Source organism: Symphalangus syndactylus, chromosome 13 (genome assembly GCF_028878055.3).
Source record: "Symphalangus syndactylus isolate Jambi chromosome 13, NHGRI_mSymSyn1-v2.1_pri, whole genome shotgun sequence".
Classification (NCBI taxonomy): domain Eukaryota; kingdom Metazoa; phylum Chordata; class Mammalia; order Primates; family Hylobatidae; genus Symphalangus; species Symphalangus syndactylus.
Window position 1 is genome coordinate 124,081,262 of NC_072435.2, and position 25,251 is coordinate 124,106,512.

A 25,251-nucleotide genomic window follows, 5' to 3' on the forward strand; every position below is an offset into this window, starting at 1 on the left:
TGTGGATTTACTGTAGTTTATTCAACCATTTTTCTGCATAGAGGTATGAAGCTTGTGTCAAACGATTTTGCATTTAAAACCAACGTTGAGGCCGGGCACAGTGGCTCACACCTGTAATCCCAGCACTTTGGGAGGCTGAGGCAGGCGGATCATGAGGTCAGGAGATCGAGACCCTCCTGGCTAACATGGTGAAACCCTGTTTCTACTAAAAGTACAAAACAATTAGCTGGGCATGGTAGCAGGTGTCTGTAGCCCCAGCTACTCGGGAGGCCGAGGCAGGAGAATGGCGTGAACCCGGGAGGTGGAGCTTGCAGTGAGCCGAGATCGCGCCACTGCACTCCAGCCTGGGTGACAGAGCGAGACTCTGTCTCAAAAAAAAAAACAAAAAAAAAACCAATGTTTCAATAAATGATCTTGTGTGTATGTGTTTTCTAATTGCCAGAGGTGTATCTTCAGAGTAGATTCCTAGAAGTAAGATGAAAGAGTCAAAGAAAAATGCAAATGTAATGCCAAGTTCCCTTCCAGAAAGGTCGTACCGCTTTTCATTCTCAGCAGCAATATACCAAGACCGTCTATTGCCTGTCGACTTCCCAACAGTGTGTGTTATCCTTGGTAATTTTTGTCAGTCTTATAGGTAAGAGGTGGCATTTGCAGTTTTCATTTGTATTTCTCTAACTGTGAGTGAGGCTCAACAGTTTTAAATATGTATATATAAACAATTTTAATATATTTTTGTGAATATCTGTTGATATCCTTTATTCACTTCTCTCTCAATTTTTAAAAATCTTTTTCCTCTAATTTCAAAATCTGTATATTAGGGCCATTAGCCCTTTTAATATGATATATGTGTTGCAAATATTTACTCCCAGCTTGTCATTTTCCTTTTGACTTTATTTATGGTATTTTTGTAATGCAAATTTTTTAAAAATTATATAGGAAAATTTATTATTTTTTAAATTTCATTTAGATTTTGAGTCATAATTGTGAAGCTCTTCCTACACCCAGGTTATAGAGGAATTCATCCATGTTTTCTTTAGTGCTTGAAAGATGTAACTGATTTATATTGCTGATCCATTTGAAGTTTAGTCTTATGTATGGTGTGGGGTGTGGATCTACTTTTTTCTTAATGGCTGCACAGTTGTCCTGGCACCAATGATTTAAAAGTCAACATTTGCAGCAGGTTCAGTGGCTCGTGCCTGTAATCCCAGCACTTTAGGAGGCGGAGGTTGGAAGATTGCTTGAGCCCAGGAGTTCAAGACCAGACTGGGCAACATAGTGAGACCCTCATCTCTAAAAAAATAAATAAATAAATAAAAATAAAAATAAAAAAATAATAAAGAAGAAAAAAAGTCTATGTTTACCTCAGGATTTGAGATGCTACCTTTATCACTGACTCAACTTCCATATGTTCTTGGGTTTATTTACGGACTTCATTCATTGGCCTGTTTTGCTATTCATGTACCAGTGCCATTAAGTACAATTTAAACTCATGCAAATTATTAATAAAATACCCACTTTACTCCTATAGGTAATTTACCATCATTCTGTTAAGTTGAACTCTATGAAATTGCCACCATTCAATGAATCTTACTCTACAGAATTCTCATTTTCATATGTTTCAACCTAATATAAGTATATGCATAATTCGTGGACTATGTAGAATCGTTTAATGACTTATTCCAGAAAGAATATAAAAATTCGAGCCAAGTGGACTTCAGAATTTCTATCCCTCATTTCTGAATGGCTTACAGACCTAACAGCTAATGAGCAGCCCATTAATAATCCTGTCTTTGATTTTTTCTTTTCTTTCTTTTTCGCTTTTTAGTGATAGAGGGTCACGGAGTCACAGACAACATACAGAGATACTCCTCTCTGCCGCCTTACCTACCTGTGAGCTACCACATCCTCAGAGCAGAGACCTCCTTCTTCCTCAAGGAAGCCAACCAGGACCCGCTGCGGAACTCCAGCCTGCAGGCGAGGGTGGAGTCCTTCTTTACCTACAAAACCAGGCAGCCCCCAGTGCTCAATGCCAGCTATGGACCCTTTTCTGTGGAAAAGGTTGTGCCTCTGGACTTGATGTTGACTTCAAACTTTTTAGGTCCAACCAATAAGTTTAGTTTTGATTGGAAACTAAAAGCCCACATCCTGCGGGACAAAGTCTACCTGAGCCGGCCCAAAGTGCAGGTTCTGTTCCACATCGTGGGCAGAGACTGGGGCGACCGCAGCGCCGGGGAGAAGCTGCCCTGCCTGAGGGTCTTTGCTTTCCGAGAGACCAGAGAGGTGCGGGGCAGCTGCCGGCTGAAGGGGGACCTGGGGCTGTGCGTGGCCGAGCTGGGGCTCCTGTCCAGCTGGTTCAGCCCCTCCACGGTGGTCGCCGGGAGGAAGAAGTCCGTGGACCAGCCGGAGGGGACCCCCGTGGAGCTCTACTACACCGTGCACCCAGGGGGTGACAGAGGGGACTGTGCCGGGGGTGACTTCAGGAAGGGCAACGCCATCCGTCCAGGAAAGGATGGGCTGGAGGAAACCACGTCCCACCTGCAGAGGATCGGCACCGTCGCCCTTTACCGGGCCCAGGACAGCGCCCAGCTCAGTGAGCTGCGTTTGGATGGTAACGTGGTCATCTGGCTGCCTTCCAGGCCAGTCAAGCAGGGAGACGTGGTCACGGCCTATGTCACCATCTCGAGCAATTCCTCCGTGGACCTCTTCATCTTGAGGTAGGTGCCCATGCTTGCCCCTGCTCATCTTTGACATGCCTGGTGTGAGATTGGGTTCCGTGCGTGGCAGATAGATATTCAGGAAGCATCTATTTTCACTACCTTCAGGGACCGTTCAGCATTAACAGGGGAAGGCAAATTATGCACCTGCCCACATGCTCTCAACAGCCCTCCTTACACTGTGGGTTATGGAGGGAAGAAGAGGCAAAGGGCGGGCAGAAGTTATTTCCAAAAGGAGCAAGATGAGAGTAATCCGCCTCTCTAGATCTTCAGTTATCCTCACACTTGGAGAGGGACGTGATTTTTCTTCTGCTGTGAATCCTTTGATGAGATACCATTTGAGTTGCATGATTGAAAGTCTATGTTCAGGAAGCCCAAGAAAAGGCAGAGGAGTGATGAGATCTCACTTTGGGTATATATGTGAAAAGAGCCAAACATAGTACCCTTTCTTTTAATTAGGTGGTGTTAAATGTTGCCAGTTAGTGTCTGGGAGGCCTTAGTGCATGAGTATAGCTTAGCAATAATTAAGCAGACATGCCCGGCATAAAACTCTTCAGCAAAGGTATTCCATCTTGTAGTACAAATAAACAAAGCAGTAGCATAATCTACCTACACCACCATTGCGGGTTCAACAGAGAGCAGCCATCCGAGCTGTGACAGGGCTGCTCTGTCACTCTGTATAATGATTCTAAAATTTGGTACAGGAGCACATGTTTTCTGAGGATAATTAACACTGGGCTAAAATTCATTTAAAGCAAATCCTCTTACAGTGTGGACTAGAATGTCATAATAATGAAAAAAGTACTTGTTTTAAATTTGTTTAAAAAATAAATGGGATAAAAATGTTTTTTTCTTGTTATAGTTAAGAAGGAGTTAGGTTGTAATTGCAGCTATGCTTTGGCTCTTGTTAGAATTCAGCCCTAATCACATTTTGAATGAGTTGCTTGGAAAAATATTTGCAAGCTAGAATGATAGCCTATCATACCATATTTCATTTCTGTTTAACTTTTGTAATATGACTATACAGATGCTTATTTTTTAAGTTTTTTGTTTTTTCATTTACAAAAAGGTTCAGAGGTTTCCACTAGTTTCTCATCTTTATCCTTCAGATTCAAATAACTGTCTTCTGAAGTATGCATCTTGTCATTATCTTTATAGTTTCTCCTTTCAATTTTTAAGTGGACTAATTTTGCAGATCTTCATTTGCTAATGTTTTCTGGATACGCTTGGAAGACTGTTATGACACCCCTTTCAGCGACATCATGAAATCCTACATCTTTTTATGAGATTTACTGTACAAGGGATTCTCATTGCATTTGCATTGTGAACCTTGGTGGTCAGTGAGGGACATGCTGACATCATGGTGGGGAGGGACAGTCTCGCTGTCAGCGTATCGGCGGCTTATTGAAAGTATCGTGACCTTGTCACTGAGGAGCCAGGAGGGTCAATATTCAGATAGAAGGGTCTGAATACTGGGTTTGTTTCCCCATGGTTTGGATTCGAAAAGATACTGATCTGGGAGCTCTGAGTTTAATTTTTGGTAAGTCCTCTTGCCCCCTGAGTTTCAGATCAATCATGAAATAAATGCATCTATCCCTGGCTTTGGAAGCTGGAGACAGAAAGTCTCCAGCATGGCATGCTAAGTAGTTGTAAAATTTTAGAGTGATCATCTTCCCCCTTGCACTTTGTTAATGTCCCTCTTCAGAAAATGTAGGCTCTGGCGTCTACCAGGGTGAGCATGAGCCGAGCCACCTCGGTCCCTAGGTCTAAGGTCTGCAACCTTACAGCTGTACCTGGAAGGGATGCTTACATGGGGCTCTTCAGAGAGGAGGATCTGTTTTCTGAAATTTTCATCACAAAGATAGGCATGGTGGTGGCGAACAAAGGTCTTCCAACCAGCTGACCTCAATTCTCATCCTATCTCTTCTACTTACAGCCTGTGTGTTGGTAGGCAAGTTAACTAACCTCTGTGTGCCTCAGTTTCCTCCTCTCTAAAGCAGATGTAATTATAGCACCTGCTTCGACGGGGTTGTGAGGATTGAGTGGGCTAATATTTATTTGCAAGGTACTCATAACAGTGTCTGGTGCACTGAAACTTCTCTGTGAATATTGAACATTACTAACAGGGCTGTTTTTAAACACCCATCAAACCTTCAATAAGCATTGAATTCTATCTTTGCAGTAAACGGACATTGTGTGTTGTGTAAAACAACTACCAAATTTATTCTCAAAATTCTATTATTCCCATTGTACTATGATTTTGTTTAAAGAGCAGTGTCTTTGTATAATGACAGGAGTATTTGTAGCACAGAGGTTACTAATGGCGTGGTTCTGGGGTGTAAGACTTAGTCACATTAAAGGGCACTGCTTAGTGCCGTCAAGTGCAGCAGCTGTGTTCCCTCCATTCTGATCTTTCCCATCACAGATCAAAGTCCTGGGGAGAGAAGATCCACCTCACCCCTTGTTCACCAAGATATGACACGTGTTATATTTCCTTACCTCATATTTTAAATTCGAAGCAAATTTCCTAAGGGCTAAAAGCAATTGCTTATAAGAAAGTCTGAGCAGCAAACGTTCCCCAAACACGTGTGCAAATGCAAGTCCTTGTGTCTCAGGCGTGTCGGAATTCAATGAATAGGGAACAAACAAACCATCTGAAGACCCGTCTCTGAGGTTCATTCTCATTCTGAAGATGGAATTTCACTAATTAAAAAGCGGACGTTATGGACGGCGTACACATTTCAGAGTCTCGGCTTAATTTGAGTTGCCAGAATGATTGGCAGGCAACAGTGTGTCAAATGGAATTTTGCTCTATGTGGAGTCTCTCTGCTTCTCTCCTTCCCTTAATCCCCCTCTTTCTCTCCCCCCTCTCCAATTCTCCTGTTTCTCCAACATGACTGAAGGTACGTCTTTAAAAAATTAAGCTCCTATGTTTTAAAATAATTATAGATTTGTAAGAAGTTGCAAAAATAGTACAGTGATTTCTCGCAGACCCCTCCCCCAGCTTCCACTGGTGATAACACCTCATATAACCATAGTACAATATTGAGGCCAGGAAACTGGCATTGGCATAACATTATTAACCAAACTACAGAGGATGTTCGGGTCAGAATGTAGGTTTTAGGGCATCTTATCTCTTTCCAGCTTATCTGTGACTGAAGACATTTTCGAAGGCAGGGAAGTTCAGTTGGAAAATTAGTTCCTTGAACACCTGCCAGAGTCTCTTTAGTGTCCGTCAGGAAAAGATGAGCTCGGTCTGCTTCTCCTATATTTTTTTATTTTTTATTTTTTTAGAGAATACAGAGAACTTCCTTCCTGTGCAGAGATGCCATCTTTGGAGGCCCCTAGATATGTTGTGTGTTTCTGTATCATCAATTCAATGTGCAAGTATCCAACCGTGCCCATTTGCCAGGCATTGTTCTACAGCAGTGAATGAAACAGGCAACACTTCCTGCCCGAGTGAAGCTTATGTTCTAGTAGGCAAGATAAAAATAATCAAAATGTGCACGTGTGCCAAGAAGTGACACAACCGAAGGGCATAGCTAGTACAGCCTCCAAGACTGCACGCCCTTCTTTCTGAATCTGCTATTTGTCAAGAAACCAATAGGTATTTGGGCACCATCTGCCTTAAGCTGGACAACATCCAAGAGGCCCTCAGAGAGCTTAGCCTCAAGCCAGCTGGTAAAGACAGAGTCCCTGGAATTCCATCCTGCATAAAATGAGCCTTATGAACAGCAAACTCTTTAGGATGAGTGGGAAGGCTCTGGACTTCTGTGTGTTGGCTCACAGCTGTGTACAAGAGATGTACAATGCTAGACACTAAGCGCCATGGAATTGCAGAGTGTACACAGGCTTTGTGTTCAGTTGTCATTCAGTTCTCCTAACGCTGCAATGAAAAGTCGTGTTCTCTGCTAGTATACCTCTAACATCCTGACAGCACCTACTAATCTTGTTTTTTTTTTTTTTTTTTTTTTTTTTTTGGCGAAAAGAAAGACAGGTCACTGTTGCCAAGCCTTCTTCTTTTCTAGCTGGAATTTAAAAATTTTGTTCTGCTTTCATTGTTTATAGTTATTTTCTTTTGATAGCCCAAATACAAAACAAACAAAACAGTGGTTTTCCATTTTCACTGTGGATACAATATTTCTTTTCATTCACTTGGTAAATATTGACTCAGTTAATATGTATTGACCCCTGCCCATTTGCCAGGCATTGTTCTACAGCACTGAATGAAACAGGCAAAACTCCCTGCCTGCATGAAGCTGATTTCCTAGTTAGGGGAGATGAAAATAATCAAAATTGGGTTGGGTGTGGTAGCTCACACCTGTAATCCCAGCACTTTGGGAGGCCAAGGTGGGCAGATTGCCTGAGGTCAGGAGTTCAAGACCAGCCTGGCCAACGTGGTGAAACCCTGTCCCTACTAAAAATTAAAAAAAATTAGCTGGGCATGATGGTGGGCACTGGTAATCCCAGCTACTTGGGAGGCTGAGGCAGGAGAATGGCTTCAACCTGGGAGGCGGAGGTTGCAGTGAGCCAAGATCATGCCAGTGAAGTCCAGCCTGGGTGACAAGAGTGACACTCCGTCTCAAAAAATGAAATAATCATAGTAATTACCAAGTAAATACAATGGATAGTGATAAGTGGCTTAGGAAAAAATGGACAAGGGAGGAAGAATGGAAAGTGCTGAGAATACAATTTAAGGTGACAGTCAAGGCAGGCTTTGTTGAAAAAGTGGCATTTGAATCAAGCATGGTCTTGGCAGGGAAACATGTGCAAAGGTCCTGGGGATGCTTGCTTGGTTTGTTTCAGGAACAGTAAGGAGACAAATATGGCTGAAACAGAATGGAAGATAGGAGAGGTAGGGGGAGGCGAGCTCACCGGGGAGCTGGGATTCACATCACCTTGGACTTTGGGAGCCATTGTAAAGACTTTTGTTCCAGGTGAGATGGGGACTACTGGAAGGTTTTGAAGAAGGAATGTCACGATGTAACTTATTTTTATGTATTGCAGTAATCTAGGTGAGAGAAGACAGGGACTTGGATCAGGATAGCAGCAGCAGAGGGTATAAATGAGTGTGCAGATTCTGGATTAAATTTCAAGCTAGGACTGATGAGATTTGTGGGCACACTTGTGTGAAGGAGACACAGCATCAGGATGTAGGGGATGAAGGACAGAGCTGCCATTCCTGTGATGGGAAGCCTGTGGGACAGGCAGGTTTTCCCTTTCTAGATAGTGTATTATAATTTTAATTTAATTAAAATGTACTTTAATACTTAAAAGCATCATTTTAAGGAAAAAATATTCAAGAAGCAAATAATATAAGAGGATGGACACAGGTGTGGGAATAATAGTGAAGTTGGTATGAGTCTCGCTGAAGTTTGGGAACCAACACTGTATTTTTTCATTGCAGTACCTTTAGGGGTACAAGTGGTTTTTGGTTATAGGAATGAAGTACACCGTAGTGAAGTCTGGGATTTTAGTGCACCTGTCACCCAACTGGCGTACATTGTACCCAATAGGTAACTTTTCATCCCTGAACCGCCTCTCACCCTCTCCCCCTCCGAGTCTCTAGCATCCATTCTAGCACTCTGTATGCCTCTGTGTATGCATAGCTAATTGCAGAGATATGGAATCAACCTAAATGCCCATCAGCCAATGAGTGGATAAATAACACGTGGTGTATATATCATCCAGATCTCTCCAGCTGCCTCCACCTATGGCTGCTGGCTAGATCACAGGAGAAATCCACCCAGGACACAGAATGTTGGATCATCAAGGTCCATTGCTGAATCTTTTCTGTTGGGAAATTCATGGAGGACATGCAGGGAGACGTTGAATGATCTCTCCTCACTGAGAAACCCAAAGACTTTCTCCAATGGGTCTTCACACAATGGCTTCACTGAGAGCCTGGACTTCTTGGAAGTGTTTATGGGACTAATAACCTACATGGAAACTTGGCATGAACCTTCTTGGCAAGATCGTTTTCACAAAGGACACTCTTCCATGAGCAAAAAGAAGCAGGCTGGATTTTGTTTGCAACTTCACAAAGTGAATCCAAAGGCAACCCTTGCTTTATAATCAAATTAGTTCATGAGACCCAAAAGTCAAGGTGTGGAAGATGGAACCTTTGTTTCTTGTGGCTATAACATTATTTTGGAAGCTGATTTTAAAAAATAAAAAAAAAAAAATTACCAACATAAATGAAAAACACATATGCAGATAGGTTTTACAAATATAAGTGGGTTGGCTCATGAGGGTAAGCCCTTTTTCCATCTCTCTGTTCACTGCTATATCCCCAGCCCTTGGTCATAACTTGGCAAAAAATAAAGCCCCACTAAACATTTATTGAATAAATGCAAAACCAAATGCCTAATATCAAACCTATTTCATAAACATTCCTTTTCATGGATGTTTTCTTTCATAATTAACTGAGTCTTCTTGAAATAAAGATCAGGATTCCTCAGAGAAAACATAGGCATTATTTACTTTTCCAAGGATGTTCAAAATATATTGACAATGGAGATAATCAGTTCTGAAAATTCCCACTTCATCTCAGTGTGCGTCTGCGCTCTTGAAGCCCTGGGGATGCTGAGGATGGGATGACTTCCACATGACTGCCTCCCCAAAGCCCAGCTTTGACTGAACTCAGAGAATCGCTCTGCTGCCAAAATCAGTGTTAGTTTGACTCAAGTTGCAGGTTGTAAGTAGGTAGGTCAGTCTTGACCCTGCAGGTCATTAAAGTGAAGAACTTGGGGGTAGGGGGTGTGAATGTTTGGCCTTGTCAGTAAGCAATGAAATTGATACCTAAAGAGCAGAGGTGGTGATCATTCATCCTCTCCAATTTAAAATAAGCTCTCTTAATTGAACAATGTGATTCCTAGACGTGGAAGAGATTTGTTCTCTACTTGGAACCAATTCCGAACCCTGCATTAGGGATGCTAAGAGAGTCATAAAGCATCGCTCCTGACTGGGAGATTATACTCTGCTGCTGACATGAATTTATGTGTAGTAAATAGACACATCCCCATGTCTTAACACAGTGAAGAGAGGTGCTTATCATAGGGACTGGCTTCTCAACCTCAATATCATCAGCATTTCAGGCCAGCTAATTCTTTTGTGTTGGGCTGTCTGGTGCATTGTAAAATATTGAGCACCATCCCTGGACTCTACTCAGTAGATAAAGTCCAGTAGCACCTCCACCTCTGCTCCAGGTCTGACAACCAAAATGTCTTCAGACATTGCTAACTCTTCTTTGGGGGATAAAATCACCATGGTTGACAACCATGAGCCTACACCCTTGACTTGCAGAGAATAGAGATATCTGGGTGGTCTGTGGGATGTGGGCCTTGTGATGGTCCCTCAAACATAACTGAAAATAGAACAGCAATTACGTAGCTTCTTTGTCCTTTGCTGGGTAGGTTTTGTGTGTCAGGACTGATAATGGAGGCTTCAGGACATAAATCCTAAGAGATTTGTTTTTGAAGTAAAACACTGTGAACTAAGGAGGTAGTCCTCTCTCATGAATAAAGACAGAATGAAAGACAGACTAGATGCCAAGCATGCAGTCTTTAATAGCCCTTGCTTTGTAGGGGTGCACTCAGAAAATAAGAGAAGCAAGGAGCTGCTTCTCAGCTTTGGCACAGAGGGTGATGTTCTTTCCTAGCTGTGGGGTATGGGACCTCCTGGTTCATTAGTTCTGTCCTGCTTTGACTGGTGGATGAGGCCCAGTCATTTTATCAGTCACAAAATCTCCCCCAACCAAGCCAACACCATGCTGCATGTGCTTAACAGCCACGTATGCTCTCACCATGTTCCAATAAACAAACAGGATGAAGGGCGGACACAGGGAAGAAAGCCTTTGAAGAAATGCACTAAGATTTATGCAAGAATACTGACAGAAGTATTATTTTTCCAAACAGGATGACATTTATAGGTGGATTCATTTCTGGAATCTCACTGTACGTCAAGGAAATTCAGGTAGAGTTGAAAGACTGGCTTTTGCCTATAGTCCCAGCTACTCTGGAGGCTAAGGTGGGAGGATTGTGTGAACCCGGGAGTTCAAGTCCAGCCTGGGCAACATAGCGAGACCCTGTCTCTTAAAAAAAAAAAAAAAAAAAAGTGGGTTTTACCTCCTTTAAAAGGACTTTGGGGCCAGGCATGGTGGCTCACACCTGTAATCCCAGCACTTTGGGAGGCCAAGGCGGGTGGATCACGAGGTCAGGAGATCGAGACCATCCTGGCTAACACGGTGAAACCCCATCTCTACTAAAAAAAAAAAAAAAATTAACTGGGCGTGGTGGCAGGCACCTGTACTCCTAGCTACTTGGGGGTGCTGAGGCAGGAGAATGGCATGAACCCGGGAGGCGGAGCTTGCAGTGAGCTGAGATCATGCCACTGCACTCCAGCCTGGGTGACAGAGCGAGACTCTGCCTCAAAAAAAAAAAAAATAAAATAAAATAAAATAAAAGGACTTTGGAAGGCTAATCCATTGCAGACTAAACCTGAGTTTCTAACCAGCTCAGGGCAAAGGGCAGAGTCACAGATTCCCACGGGAGGGTGAGAGGTGGGATTCATGGAACATGCCTGTTCTAATAGACAAACGCCAATCATGGCTGCTCAGAAGTGAGTCTCCTACTTATGCACGAAATATACATAATTACAAAATACATAAATGTTCACAGCAGCTTTCCTTTTGATGGCTGAATAATATCCCACTGTATGCACAGATCACCTGATGAACAAATGAGCAAAATGTGATATTTACATGCAATGATATATTATTCAGCCATAAAAGGAATAAACCACTGATACATGCTACAGCATGGATGAACCTTAAAAACATGATGCTAAGTGGAAAACAAAAAAAAGCCAGGCACAAAAGGTCACGTAATACATGAATCCATTTATATGCAATGCCTAAAACAGGCAAATCCGTAGAGATAGAAAGTAGATTAGTTGTTGCCAGGACAACGGGATGTGGCATATGAGGAGTGATTGCCAGTGGGCTTGGGGTTTCTTTTTGGGGTAATAAAAACATGCTGAAATTAGGTAGTGGTGATGGTTGCACAACTTTGTGAATATACTAAATACTGAACTGTATGCTTGACAAAATGATATCCCAAGAGATGACGTGTGTCCATAGGAAAGGCTATTGACCTTGACTTTATTGCCTCTAAACTAACTACACGTTAAACATTGAGCCAATTTTCAAAAATTTATCCTACAGATGGTTTTTCCATTGGGTGGCCACATGTTTTGCTTTGCCCATTACTTGACAAGGTTCTTAGGATCAGACCACTCTTTCTAATTTTTTATTATGCTTTGTACTGTATCACATTTAGAAACCCCTTCAACATTTTTGATTAGTGAGAATGGCCAAAACAAGGACCAGTCAACTTCAATCAGATACGTGGGTTGAAGGTAGCAAACTTCCGCGCCCGTATGGCTGGCCAGGGATGTAGGTGAGGGAAGCTCCCAGGGGAGAGGGAGAGGTAGTAGTAAGAGGATATTTGAAAGGGCCTCAGCATCCCGCACCATAATCTCCATTAGCCAGGCCCTCAGGCCACCCCGATCAACACACAATCTAATGAAGACACTATATCCATGATGCAGACACAGTTCTGATGCAAACTCCCCACCTGCACACAGCGGCCAGCCTTTTGTACACCCCATCCCCTGCCCCTTGGCGCTCATCTGGGAGGGGCCGCAGTGAATGGCACTCACACGTGTGCTCTGTTAAAGGGAGCAGCCACACTACAAGTCTCCTTGATTTCAGACATGCCAGAACCCAGGACCATAGCAACCAGAGTTACTGGCTCTAAAGAGAAATTAGAAATGGAAGCTGACAGCAGAATTGCTTCTCGACCACCACTGCACAGTCTGGGGGACTTGACTGTGTCTCTCGGTTTAAATCATGCCTCAAAGCAGAAGGATGCATTAGTTTCCTGCGGCTGCCATAACAAATTGTCCCAAACTTGGTGGCTTGAAACAACAGAACTTTGTACTCTCACGTTTCTAGAGGCCAGAAGCCTGAGATGAGGGTGCCAGCAAGGCCATGCTCCCTCCGAAGGCTCTACAGAAGGCCCTTCCTTGCCTCCGCCAGCTGTCCTCAATGGTCCTTGGCTTGTGGCCACATCTCTCCAACGCCTGCCCCTGTCTTCATGTGAATTTTCCCTCTGTGTTTCTCCTGTGTCTCAATATCCCTGTCCTTTCTGTTACTGGGACATCTGTCTTTGAATTTCAGACCCACCCTCATCCAGAAGGCTCTCATTTGGAGATCCTTAACTAATTCCATCTGCAAAGGACCTGTTTCCAAATCAGGTTTCATTCTGAAGTTCCCCGTTTGATGTGAATTTGGGGGTGGGTGGAAAGCAGCATTGAACCCATGACCGAGAATACAGACTGCCCGACGTGCTTCAGAGCCTGCCACTCAGTCTTGCCCTTGTTCTTGTCAATTGCCACATGCCCCTTGGCAACACCAGGCCGTGTTCCCTGTGGTGGAAAAGCCAAGTTACAAATGGGAATCTGGACCTTCACCACGTGGAGAGTAAACTCCTCTCCACCGGAGGAGTCTAAACCGCACTCTCAAATCCACTCTTCTAATTTCTGAGCACAGTCTGCATGTATGCCATTATCGCTTCATTTCAGGCAGCGAAGTTTTTTCTTATCTGTTTGATATGTGAGGATATGAGAAACCCTCGGACGCATTGTCCAGATACCTGGCTTGTCCTGCATGATTGCTGGCTCTTTCTTTCCTACTGGACGTAATAAATCTGCAGGATCAAGTGGATTCCTCAGGAGCAAGCTGACTGTTCCCAGACTCCTCATTAGCAGAGGAGACCCTAAAACATGACCAAGTTTGCATTGACTGCAGATTTGGAGCTAATTCAGAGAACTCTGGAAACTCATTTTCCCACAGTCTGTCTGAAATTCATTTCCCCTGTTGAATGTCTCCAAAGGAAGGGTTTGTTTTCATTTTCTTCAGCTTGTCATTTTAAATGTATTCTTCTGGAACAGAGAAAAGGAACGATTTTCTTTCTGCTTGGGAAGAAGTAAAGAAATAATGTTTCCTGCTCCATCCCCTGTCCCCCTCCGCAGCTCCCCACAACACATCTGGGTTGCCAGGCAGCCCAGCTCCCGTGAAACATTGGAGAGCGATTTTACTGTTGTGGGAAACATTTAAACATAAAATTGACTCCAGCTCTGTGAAAACAGAAAGGAACCAGAGCCCTTCTGACCCGAATTCTGCCTTCTTTCTTCCACATTCTTTAGCCCATTTAAGTGTCGTCTTAGTTTTTGAGTTCTCCAAATCACAGCTTTGTCTGTTGTGAAAGATTTAACACATGAATTAGTGGACCTGTGACATATAGTCCCTTTCTATCTAAATATTTGTGGGGAGGAGAGGCAGTAGAAGGTGGCAAGTAATGACTTCAGAAGCATGCTGGGTACGCCAGTATTCTGGGTGCTAAGGCATCTTTAGAGTCCCGTCTGCTGGCACTTGTTTGTGGTCGTGTTGTTGCTCCAGGGTTCCTGAATATTGCAAACCTGCACCGTTTATGTCTTGAAACTCTGAAAGTAATTAAAATCTTGGATAGAAAGAAAAAAAAGCATCCCTATTGCAAAAGCATTTTGATTGCATTGTGCTTATTGAAACTCTTTCCTGGAACCTCCTTGCTGTATCAGCTCCCATTTCCTGTGCTACTAGAGATGTGGGGTGTGTTTTTTTGTGTTTATTAGTCCTTTTCGTTTCTACTTCCAAAGGGGTGTGTGTGTGTGTGTGTGTGTGTGTGTGTGTGTGTGTGTATTTTATATATATATTATATATAATATATTTTATATATAATATATAATATATATTTTATATATATAATATATAATATATATTTTATATATATAATATATAATATATATTTTATATATATAATATATAATATATATTTTATATATATTATATAATATATAATATATATATTTTATATATTATATATTATATATTTTATATATATTATATATTATATATATTATATATTATATATATTATATGTTATATATTATATAATTTTTATATATTATATAATATGTAATATATGTATTTTATATTATATATAATATATATTTTATATATATTATATTTTATATTATATATAATATATTATACATAATACATATATTTTATATATTATATATTTTATATATTTTATATACTTTATATATTATATGTTTTATATAATATATAAATATATATTTTTTATATAATATATATATTTTATATAATATATAAATATATATATATATTTTATATATATATATATATATTTTATATATATATATATATATATATATATATATATATATATTTAAGAAAGGTAGTGGCCTGGAAGTTGGGACATCCAGGAACACAGGAGGAGGACACAGCGTAGACAGGATTGAGAGGGAGGGAAGAGGCAGGCTGTGGGTCTCAGGCTCAGCCTGGGACACATCCCCCAGGGCTGGATCCTCCCAATTCCCCTTCCCCACTTTCCTCCAGGGTGGGATCCAAGCTCTCGATACTCCACCCAGCTACGTTAGGTGAACGCACATCCACCAGGACTTGCTTCCCCCATCACCTTCCCGTTAAGGCACTCGGCTGGACAAGCCCGGCATCCTCACCCCCGGCTTGTGGCTGTCACTCAGATGGAAGCACTCCTCAGTACAACGTGCAGGAGACAGAGGCCATCTCTGACGTTCCTCTAAAAACCAGTGCCCATTGTCATTTTGCTCTGATATTGCGAGCACTGCGGACATGCTTTCTTGATGAAGGCTTCTTTCTGTTGAATTTTCCAGAGGGACCTTTAAAAGCAGAATTTGCTAGAGCAAAATAAAGGAGTGCACAGCCTTTTCAGCTGTTCTTACCCAGTGCTGCCAGGATAGGACCTGTCAGTCCCAAGAGCCAGAATGCTGGCTTCTCCTAGGGCTGCTGCTTGGGCTATCCTGTTGAGCTTCCAGACAATCCTATTTGTGTGGGGTTTGGCAGGTCATGCATTCCTGATATGCCATGCAATCCTCTCAACAACCCATTCTACAGATGAGGAAACCGAAGGCCTGAGAGAAGAGGAATGCATTTGTCAAGCTTATTTTGGTTGCTACTCTAACTGACTTAAACTTAAAAAGGAATTCTTTTTTCCTATAACTAAAACTTTTGGGAGTTTCAGGTACAAATGCATCAAGGCATGAATGATGTTCCTGGGACTCAGTCTCCCTCACTTACTTGTGCAACTCTGTTCGCCCACATTGTTCTCCTTCTCCTGCTGGTTCTCTACGTGGTCACCCCAAGGGTTCCCAGCTTCGACCCTGCTCAGTTTAAAGTAGGCTTCTTTTTTATGATAGGTGCAATAAGTGTCCTCAGATTGAGTTGTCTCAGCTTGGTACGAGTCATACACCCACCTGTCATCCATTTATTGTGGCCAGCAACTATCAACATATCTATTTGCCAGGCTGCCCTTAGAAATGGAAGTGGTAGATTAATCCCACCAAAAACATGCTGTCTGTAAGTGTAGACAGAGTGGTTTGGAAAAGAGAAAATCGGGGTGCAGGTTCTAGAAGAAGGGTTCGTGTCATGTGCAGGAAGTAGCTGTAGATGCCCACACCTATGGCATAGAGGAAGGCTGTAAATTCAGAGATGGACAACTGAGTCCAAATCCTGCACCTACAGTTTTCTAGCTGTGCCACCAGGGCGGGTTCCTCAACCTTTCTGTGCCTCAGTTTCTACATAGAGATGATAACAGTAACACCAGCTCAGGGTTATTGTGACACTTCAGTAAGATAATTTTAACGTATTTGCACATATTAAGCACTTAATATTAACACCATTTTCAGTGCATTATTATTTTTATTACGTGTATTTTTCTGGACATTACACAGAGAGTCTATTGCAACTATGCTTGATTGAGTGCTGTGGATTGTAGCTGAAAGCATTCTAATTGATGAACTCCCATCTCTGTAGCAGCATCTACCTTCTTTGAAAGGAGGGATGCCATTGCTTTCACTGAGGTAAGACAGGTTTTTCAACAGGGGAAGAGTTTTACCCTCACTTCCCCGGAGATATCTGCAATGTCTGGAGACATTTTTGGTTGCCAAAATGTCTACTGGCATGGAGGTGCTACTGGCATCTAGTAAACAGAGATTAGAGATAGTGCTAGGTATCCTACAATGTGCAAGACTGCCTCCCCATTAACCCCACAAAGAATATTCTAATCCCAAATGCCAGTCAACGTGCGGCAATGGAGAAATCCTGAGATGAATAAATGGTTGATCGCCGTGTGGCTAGGTAGATGACCACAGCCGTAGGTTATCACCAATTGCTTATCAGGCTGAAAAGCCACCGTGCTTCTCCGTGGATCACGAATGTGCCCGGGAACATGGGCTGCTAAGAGCTGTCTGCTGGGAACCTGGCAGCCTTTCCTGACAATGCAAGGAGCTCTGTCTCTTTGAAATGCTCCTCCCAGATGTTGGCTGCAGGTCATGTGTCGACCAGCCATGGAAATCAAGGCCAATTTTCATGTTCACCAAGGAGCAAGGAGCTAATCTAGTTAGCCTATACTTTGTAGTATCTTAATATCCCTTCTGTTGGAAAACAAGAAGAACAGGGCTTTGATAACATCAGAGAGGGGTATTCAAAGATGGGGCTTACCATGGATAACACACTGGCAGAAAGAGTGTCACACCTTAATTACGATGCATTTCATTAGTTCCTAATGAATACATCCCCAAACAGGGTGCCCAGGCATGGGACTGGCTCTTAAAAATGTTGGACCACTGCTCCATATCTCAAATGGGAGAGCTAAAGGGCGTAGCGGACAGACACAATTATGCCATCCTGAGATGCACAGTGGGGAGAGGAGGACCAGGCATGGCTGCACATCACGGTGGATGGGGGAAGGCACCATTTTCACCTCACTGGGCTGGTGGCTGCAGGGTACTGGGGGCAGCTCGGCCCCCTTCTCAGTAACCCAGTGAGCTACAGAGTCTCCAGAGAGTTCAAGAGACTTTGACCCACAACATTCCTCGTAAGTCTGCAGTGGGCATTTAACCACCCACCAGCCTACCTTATTTTGATGTAATTGATTTTTCACCCCACTACGCTTCATATGACACAGTGGTTCTTGCCAAGCTTCCAGCCATAGGGCAAGCATGTTCTATTGATGTCCCTATGGCATTGGATACCATAGCACAAATGACAGATGGGAGGGTGAAACCCTTGTTCTAGAAAATTAAATGCAGACCAGGCCTGAATAATCCCTGAGCAGACAAAACCAGTTAGGCCTCTTAAGTGACCTTAACCTTGCTTGATTTGCAAACATAATGAGAACTTAACTGGAACCATTTCTTGTAAATGCATATATTAAAGAAAAAATAGAACTTAAGCTCAATCAATCAGAAGCAGCCAACAAACTTATAATTATACAGGCATACGTTGTTTGGTTGTGCTTCAGTTTACTGCATTTCACAGATATTGTGTTGTTTAAAAGCTGAAGGTTTGTGGTAACCCTGCATTGAGCAAGTCTGTCAGCACTATTTTTCCAACAGCACGTGCTCACTTCCTGTCTCCGTGTCACATTTTGACAATTCTTGGAATATTTCAAACATTATTATTATTATATGTGTTATGGAGATCTGTGATCGGTGATCTGTGATGTTACTATTATATTGTTTTGGGGCACCATGAACTGTGCCCATATACGATGACAAATTTAATGAATGTTGTGTGTGTTTTGACTGCTCCAATGACTGGCCACGGTCCCGTCTCTCTCCCTCTCCTTAGGCCTCCCTATTCTCTAAGATGTAACAATATTGAAATTAGGCTGATGAATAACCCTACATGGGCCTCTAAGTGTTTCGGTGAAAGGAAGGGTCCCACATCTTTCACTTTCAGTCAAAAGCTAGAAATGATGAAGCTTCATGAGGAAGGCACGTGAAAGTGGGGAGGCCAAAGGCCAGGCCTCTTAGGCCAATTAGCCAAGTTGCGAACGCAAAGGAGAGTTCTTGAAGGAAATGAAAAGTGCAACTCCAGCGAACACACAAATGATACGAAGGCAAAACAGCCCTCTGGCTGATACGGAGAAAGTTTTAGGGGTCTGGATGGAAAATTAAACCAGCCACAACATTTCTTTAAGCCAAAGCCTAATCCAGAGCATGGCTCTAGTTCTGTGAAAAAGAATTCTGTGAAGGCTGAGAGAGGTGAGGAAGCTGCAGAAGAAAAGTTTGAAGCTTACAGAGGTTGGTTCTTGAGGCTAATGGAAAGAAAAGAAAGAAACTGTCTCCATAACATAAAAGTGCAAGGTGAGGCAGCAAGTGCTGATGAAGACGCTGTAGCAAGTGATCCAGAAGATCTAGCTAAGATCATCGATGAGGTGGCTGCACTAAACAACAGATCCTCAGTGCAGGTGAAATAGCTTCCTCTTGGACCTCTTGGACCTCTTGGATCTCTTGGATGAAGATCCCATCTAGGACTCTATTTTTTTTTTTTTTTTTTTTGAGACAGAGTCTCACTCTGTCGCCCAAGCTGGAGTGCAGTGGCACGATCTCGGCTCACTGCAACCTCTGCCTCTTGGGTTCAAGCGATTCTCCTGCCTCTGCCTCCCGAGTAGTTGGGACTACAGGTGCCGGCCACCACGCCTTGCTAATTTTTTTGTATTTTTATTAGAGATGGGGTTTCACCATGTTGTCCAGGCTGGTCTTGAACTCCTGACCTCAAGTGATCCACCTGCCTCGGCCTCTCAAAGTGCTTGGATTACAGGCGTGAGCCACCACGCCTGGCCCGGATAATTTATATTTCTTTCTTTTTGTTTGTTTTGGAGACGAAGCCTCCCTCTGTCACCCAGGCTCACATGCAGTAGCATGATCTCGGCTCACTGCAACCTCCGCCTCCAGGGTTCAAGCAATTCTTCTGCCTCAGCCTCCCAAGTAGCTGGGACTACAGGCACATCCCACTACGCCCGGCTAATTTTTTTTTTTTTATTTTTTGTTTCTGGTATTTTACTAGAGACGGAGTTTCACCGTGTTGCCCAGGCTGGTCTCAAACTCCTGAGCTCAGGCAGTCTGCCTGCCTCGGCCTCCCAAAGTGCTGGGATTGCAGGTGTGAGCCACCACACCCGGCCCATATAATTTATATTTCTAATGAGTTCCTAGGTATTATGGGTTGAATTGTGTCTCTCAAAATTCATATATTGAAGTCCTAACCTCCAGCCCCTCCGAATGTGACTTCATTTGGTATAGAGTCATTGCAGATGGAATTAGTTAAGAAGAGATCAAAATGACTTTTGGAAGGTGAAGGCAGAGATTGGTAATGTCAGAGGTTAACAGCAAACTACCAGAAGTCCTAAGAAGGAACCAACTTTGCCAATACCTTCATCTTGGACCTCTGCCATCCAGGACTGTCAGACAATACATGTCCATTGTTTAAACCACCCAGTGAGTGGTACTCTGTGATGGCAGCCCTAAGAAACTAGTGCACCAGGTGCTGCTGCTTTTGCCAGTCAAGTGACCCAACATTAAGAACCACTGGCTTTTCAATTAGGAAAAGAGGAAGTCAAATTGTCCCTGTTTACAGATGACATGATTGGATATTTAGAAAACCCCATCATCTCAGCTCAAAATCTCCTTAAGCTGATAAGCAACTTCGGCAAAGTCTCAGGATACAAAATCAATGTGCAGAAATCACAAGCATTCTTATACATCAATAACAGACAAACAGAGAACCAAATCATGAGTGAACTCCCATTCACAATTGCTACAAAGAGAATAAAATACCTAGGAATCCAACTTACAAGGGATGTGAAGGACCTCTTCAAGGAGAACTACAAACCACTGCTCAATGAAATAAAAGAGGACACAAACAAATGGAACAACATTCCATGCTCATGGATAGGAAGAATCATTATCATGAAAATGGCCATACTGCCCAAGGTAATTTATAGATTCAATGCCGTCTCCATCAAGCTACCAATGACTTTCTTCACAGAACTGGAAAAAAAACTACTTTAAAGTTTATATGGAACCAAAAAAGATCCCACATTGCGAAGATAGTCCTAAGCAAAAAGAACGAAGCTGGAGGCATCAAGCTACCTAACATTAAACTATACTACAAGGCTACAGTAACCATAACAGCATGGTACTGGTACTCAAAAAAGAGATATAGACCAATGGAACAGAATAGAGGCCTCAGAAATAAACCACACATCTAAAACCATCTGATCTTTGACAAACCTGACAGAAACAAGAAATGGGGAAAGGATTCCCTATTTAATAAATGGTGCTGGGAAAACTGCCTAGCCATATGTAGAAAGCTGGATACCTTCCTTACACCTTATATAAAAATTAATTTAAGATGGATTAAAGACTTAAATGTTACACCTAAAACCATAAAAACCCTAGAAGAAAACCTAGGCAATACCATTCAGGACATAGGCATGGGCAAGGACTTCATGACTAAAACACCAAGAGCAATGGCAACAAAAGCCAAAATTGACAAATGGGAGCTAATTAAAGAGCTTCTGCACAGCAAAAGAAACTACCATCAGCATGAACAGGCAACCTACAGAATGGAAGAAAATTTTTGCAACCTACTCATCTGACAAAGGGCTAATATCCAGAATCTACGAAGAACTTAAACAAATTTACAAGAAAAAATCAACCCCATCAAGAAGTGGGCAAAGGATATGAACAGACACTTCTCAAAATAAGACATTTATGCAGCCAACAGACATATGAAAAAGTGCTCATGATCACTGGCCATCAGAGAAATGCACATCAAAATCACAATGAGATACCATCTCACACCAGTTAGAAAGGTGATCATTAAAAAGTCAGGAAACAACAGATACTGGAGAGGATGTGGAGAAATAGGAACACTGTTGGTGGGAGTGTAAACTAGTTCAATCATTGTGGAAGACAGTGTGACGATTCCTCAAGGATCTAGAACTAGAAATACCATTTGACCCAGCCATCCCATTACTGGGTATATACCCAAAGGATTATAAATCATGCTACTGTAAAGACACATGCACATGTATGTTTATTGTGGTGCTATTCACAATAGCAAAGACTTGGAACCAACCCAAACATCCATCAATGATAGACTGGATTAAGAACATGTGGCACATAAACAACCTGGAATACTATGCAGCCATAAAACAGGATGAGTTCATGTCCTTTGTAGGGACACGGATGAAGCTGGAAACCATCATTCTGAGCAAACTATCACAAGAACAGAACACCAAACACCACATGTTCTCACTCATAGGTAGGAATTGAACAATGAGAACACTTGGACACAGGGCAGGGAACATCACACACCAGGGCATGTCATGCTGTGGGTGGGGGTGGGGGGGGAGGGATAGCATTAGGAGAAATACCTAATGTAAATGACAAGTTAATGGGTGCGTTGTGCACATGTACCCTAGAACTTAAAGTTTAATCAAATAAACCACTGGCTTATAAATATAAGAACATTAATTGCTTACTGAACAAGGAGGCTGGGCATGAGTTCACCAGCTCCATGCTGTCATGAACTCAGGATCAGGATCTTCCCATCATGCTCTGCTGACTTCCTCAGTACTTACCCATGATGCCCCAGGGCTCACAAGATGGCCACTACCACCACCAAGATAAACTCACCAACTGTGAGTGTTCCATGCAGGAAGGAAGGGGGCAAAGATGGAAAATAAAGGGCTGTGTGCTTGTATGTCTCTGCCTTTTCAGGGAGGAAAATCTTGCCCACAAGCCTGGCAGCAGACTTCCTATTACATTACATTGGCTAGAACTTGTTCTGTGAGCATATTTATACCATCTCTAGCAGGAGGGAAAGGGAGGTTATGCCATCGTAAGTTATGTTTTTTCTTAAATGTTTGATCTTATTTATTTGTTTCCCTTAGAAAATCTTATTTCTGACTAGACTTGGAGTAGAAACTCTCAGAGAGGACAGCCCCCATCTCTTGGCAATCTGTTTCTGATATTTTTCTTTGACCCTGTTTTATTCTCTTGGTCAGAAGCTTAGTGTACTCTGTGATCTCTTTGTGCTTTTCTTATACATTGTCGCTTCAGAGCAATACATTGACACTGTGTTCTAGGAAAAGTGCAGTAATAAAATGCTGAATCTTGGGAGCTTTGGTCCTTGGTTTCTTATCTTCTATGTTCAGTGGTTTTCTGAAAATGTACTGGTGGAAATCATCTTCTTTGGAGTGACTGAAAGTTTACAGATTCTGTTAGCTCTTTTAGTCCTCAAGTGACAAGGCACAGTAATATCAGTCAGTCCAAAAAAAAAAAATTCCTCCTTAAAACCCCTACTATGGTTTGAGTGTTTGTCTTCTCCAAACCTCATGTTGATATTTGAACCCCAGTGTTGGAGTTGGGGTCTAATGGGGAGTGTTTGGGTCATGGGGGTGGATTCAAGGGAGTGCTTGCTCTGTTAGTTACCATGAGAGCTGGTTGTTTAAAAGAGCCTGGCACCTCCTCCATACCCCATTCTCTCATGCTTCCTCTCTTGCCATGTGATCTCTGCACACACTGGCTCCTCTTCCCCTTTCCACCATGCGTGGAAGCAGCCTGAGGTCCTCACCAGATTCAGATGCCCAATCCTGAACTTTCCAGCCATCAGAATTGTAAGCCAAATAAACTTTATAAACTACCCAGTCTCAGGTATTGTGTTACAGCAACACAAAATGGACTAAGAACACCCACTTTTAAAATTCAGGTAAAATTCTCATAACATAAATTAACTATTTTAAAGTGAAAAATATGGTGGCATTTGGTACATTCACGATTTTGTGTGATCACCATTTCTATCTAGTCCTGAAGCATTTCTGTCATTCCAAAAGGAAATCTCATACCCTAAGTAGTTATGCATCCCTCCTGTCTCCCCAAAGCCTCTGGAAGCCACCAATCTGCTTTCTATCTCTGGATTTCCTATTTTGCATTTCTCTCCACTTCATTTTTGTTTCCAATATTCAAGTTGAGAACACTCAGGTTTGACTCTATGCACACCAGTGCAAACCTGAGCAGACTTTCTCTCTTTTTTCCCCCAGTTCTCCTGGGTCTGCTGTAATAGGAGTGCCCCTCATTCAGTAGCAGGTGGGCAGGGTCAAGATACCCTGCTTTATGGGGAAGACATATTGGTTGTTATCATAGATTCAGACCCTAGGACCTTTTCACATTTCACCCAAAGTGTCAACAGCAAGTTCTGTGACCATATGCTTCTCATAAGCATATGGTCCAAAGCAGAGGTACAAAGTTGTCATTCATCCACTTCAACGAGTTTCTGACAGCCAATGGCAAGGAAGGAGCTGCCCATCTTCACCTTGAAGCATCTATTTGCCTCCACAACACCAAGAAAAAAATAATGTAAGTTATTTCTTGTGCATCTTTTGAGGCTGGGTACATCCTGCCCAGAGAACACTAGGGTCCACTCAGCCAGAAAGCAGAGGGATGTCTTTTGAATACAGGATATTGCCAGCTCCCTGAGGCTCAGTTTCATCAGCTTTTGAAATAATGGCCAGAAAGAAAAATTAGTTTAATTATGGAGGTATAGGGGAGCAAACTCTGAGTTTGTAGAATGAGATCTGTGCGTGTTAGACCTATTATCCAAGAAAAAGAAATTGCTTAGTGTTTGACAGTGTTTTCAGTAGAGATACTATCTGGAGCTATTTCATTCAATACTTTATATCTTAGGAACTTCCAGAAAATTTGTGAAGAAGAACCTTTCTTTTCTCAGCAGGATGAAGCAATGATTCAGCTGCCAGTTTTCAGCACACCCTACACAAGGCCATCTGGAGACCCAGAGGCCCTCTCTCCCAAGCAGTATTTTTATCTTTACTCTCTGTAGCTGACTGTGGTGGGGAGGGGGTCAAAGAGAGGGCACGATTGGATTTGACAGCATCCCCTACAGTAAGGGAAAGGCAGGCAGCAGGCACATGAGCAGCGGATGATGTAGCAGCAGAATGAGTGATTCTGATGGTGCTCTCAGCAGTCTGTGAGCCTCCTTAGAGAATGGTCATATGGGATTGTACCCTTGAGGGACCATTTCCCATCCAGCCTCCTGGAGGGCACGTCTGGCTGCTTCATAGGGTATGTTGCACCATGTATTGCAAAACAACATGAGAGCTTTTGCTTTTCTCTTTCTGTTTGGAGGTGTCATTTGAAGGCAGGAAATGTCTACTCACAGCTCTTCCTGATATCCTTATGAATAACCACAATTTGAAAGAATTTTCTCAGTCAAAGGATTATTTCTCCCATTCTCCTGTCTGGGGCTATCCACGTTGGAGTCAGGTGCTAACTCAAACTCAGAGGTCACAACTAGTGGCTTCTGGCTATATCAGTCTCACAATTGTGTTTTATTTTGTCTCTACAAGGCTTTAAACATAAGATGAATTAGTTGCTCTTTTAGTTGTAGTTCTCAACTGCAAACAATAGAATCCACTCTAGCTAAGTTAGACAGAAAATGAATGTAGAAAAGAATGGTAGGTAGCTCACAAAATCCTCATGAGAAACAGAGCCAGGGTTAGGACCC

At 42.5% G+C, this 25,251-nt stretch overlaps 1 protein-coding gene across 2 annotated transcripts in view; it reads left to right on the forward strand.

The window, feature by feature from the left end:
• Positions 1-25,251, forward strand: part of TMEM132C (transmembrane protein 132C) — a 452,086-nt gene that overhangs the window by 145,820 nt on the left and 281,015 nt on the right. For both annotated transcript variants that reach the window (XM_055237228.2, XM_055237229.2), the window contains exon 2: positions 1,826-2,714. In XM_055237228.2, coding sequence (XP_055093203.1) covers positions 1,826-2,714 — 889 coding nt within the window. The remainder of the gene's footprint in view (positions 1-1,825; positions 2,715-25,251) is intronic.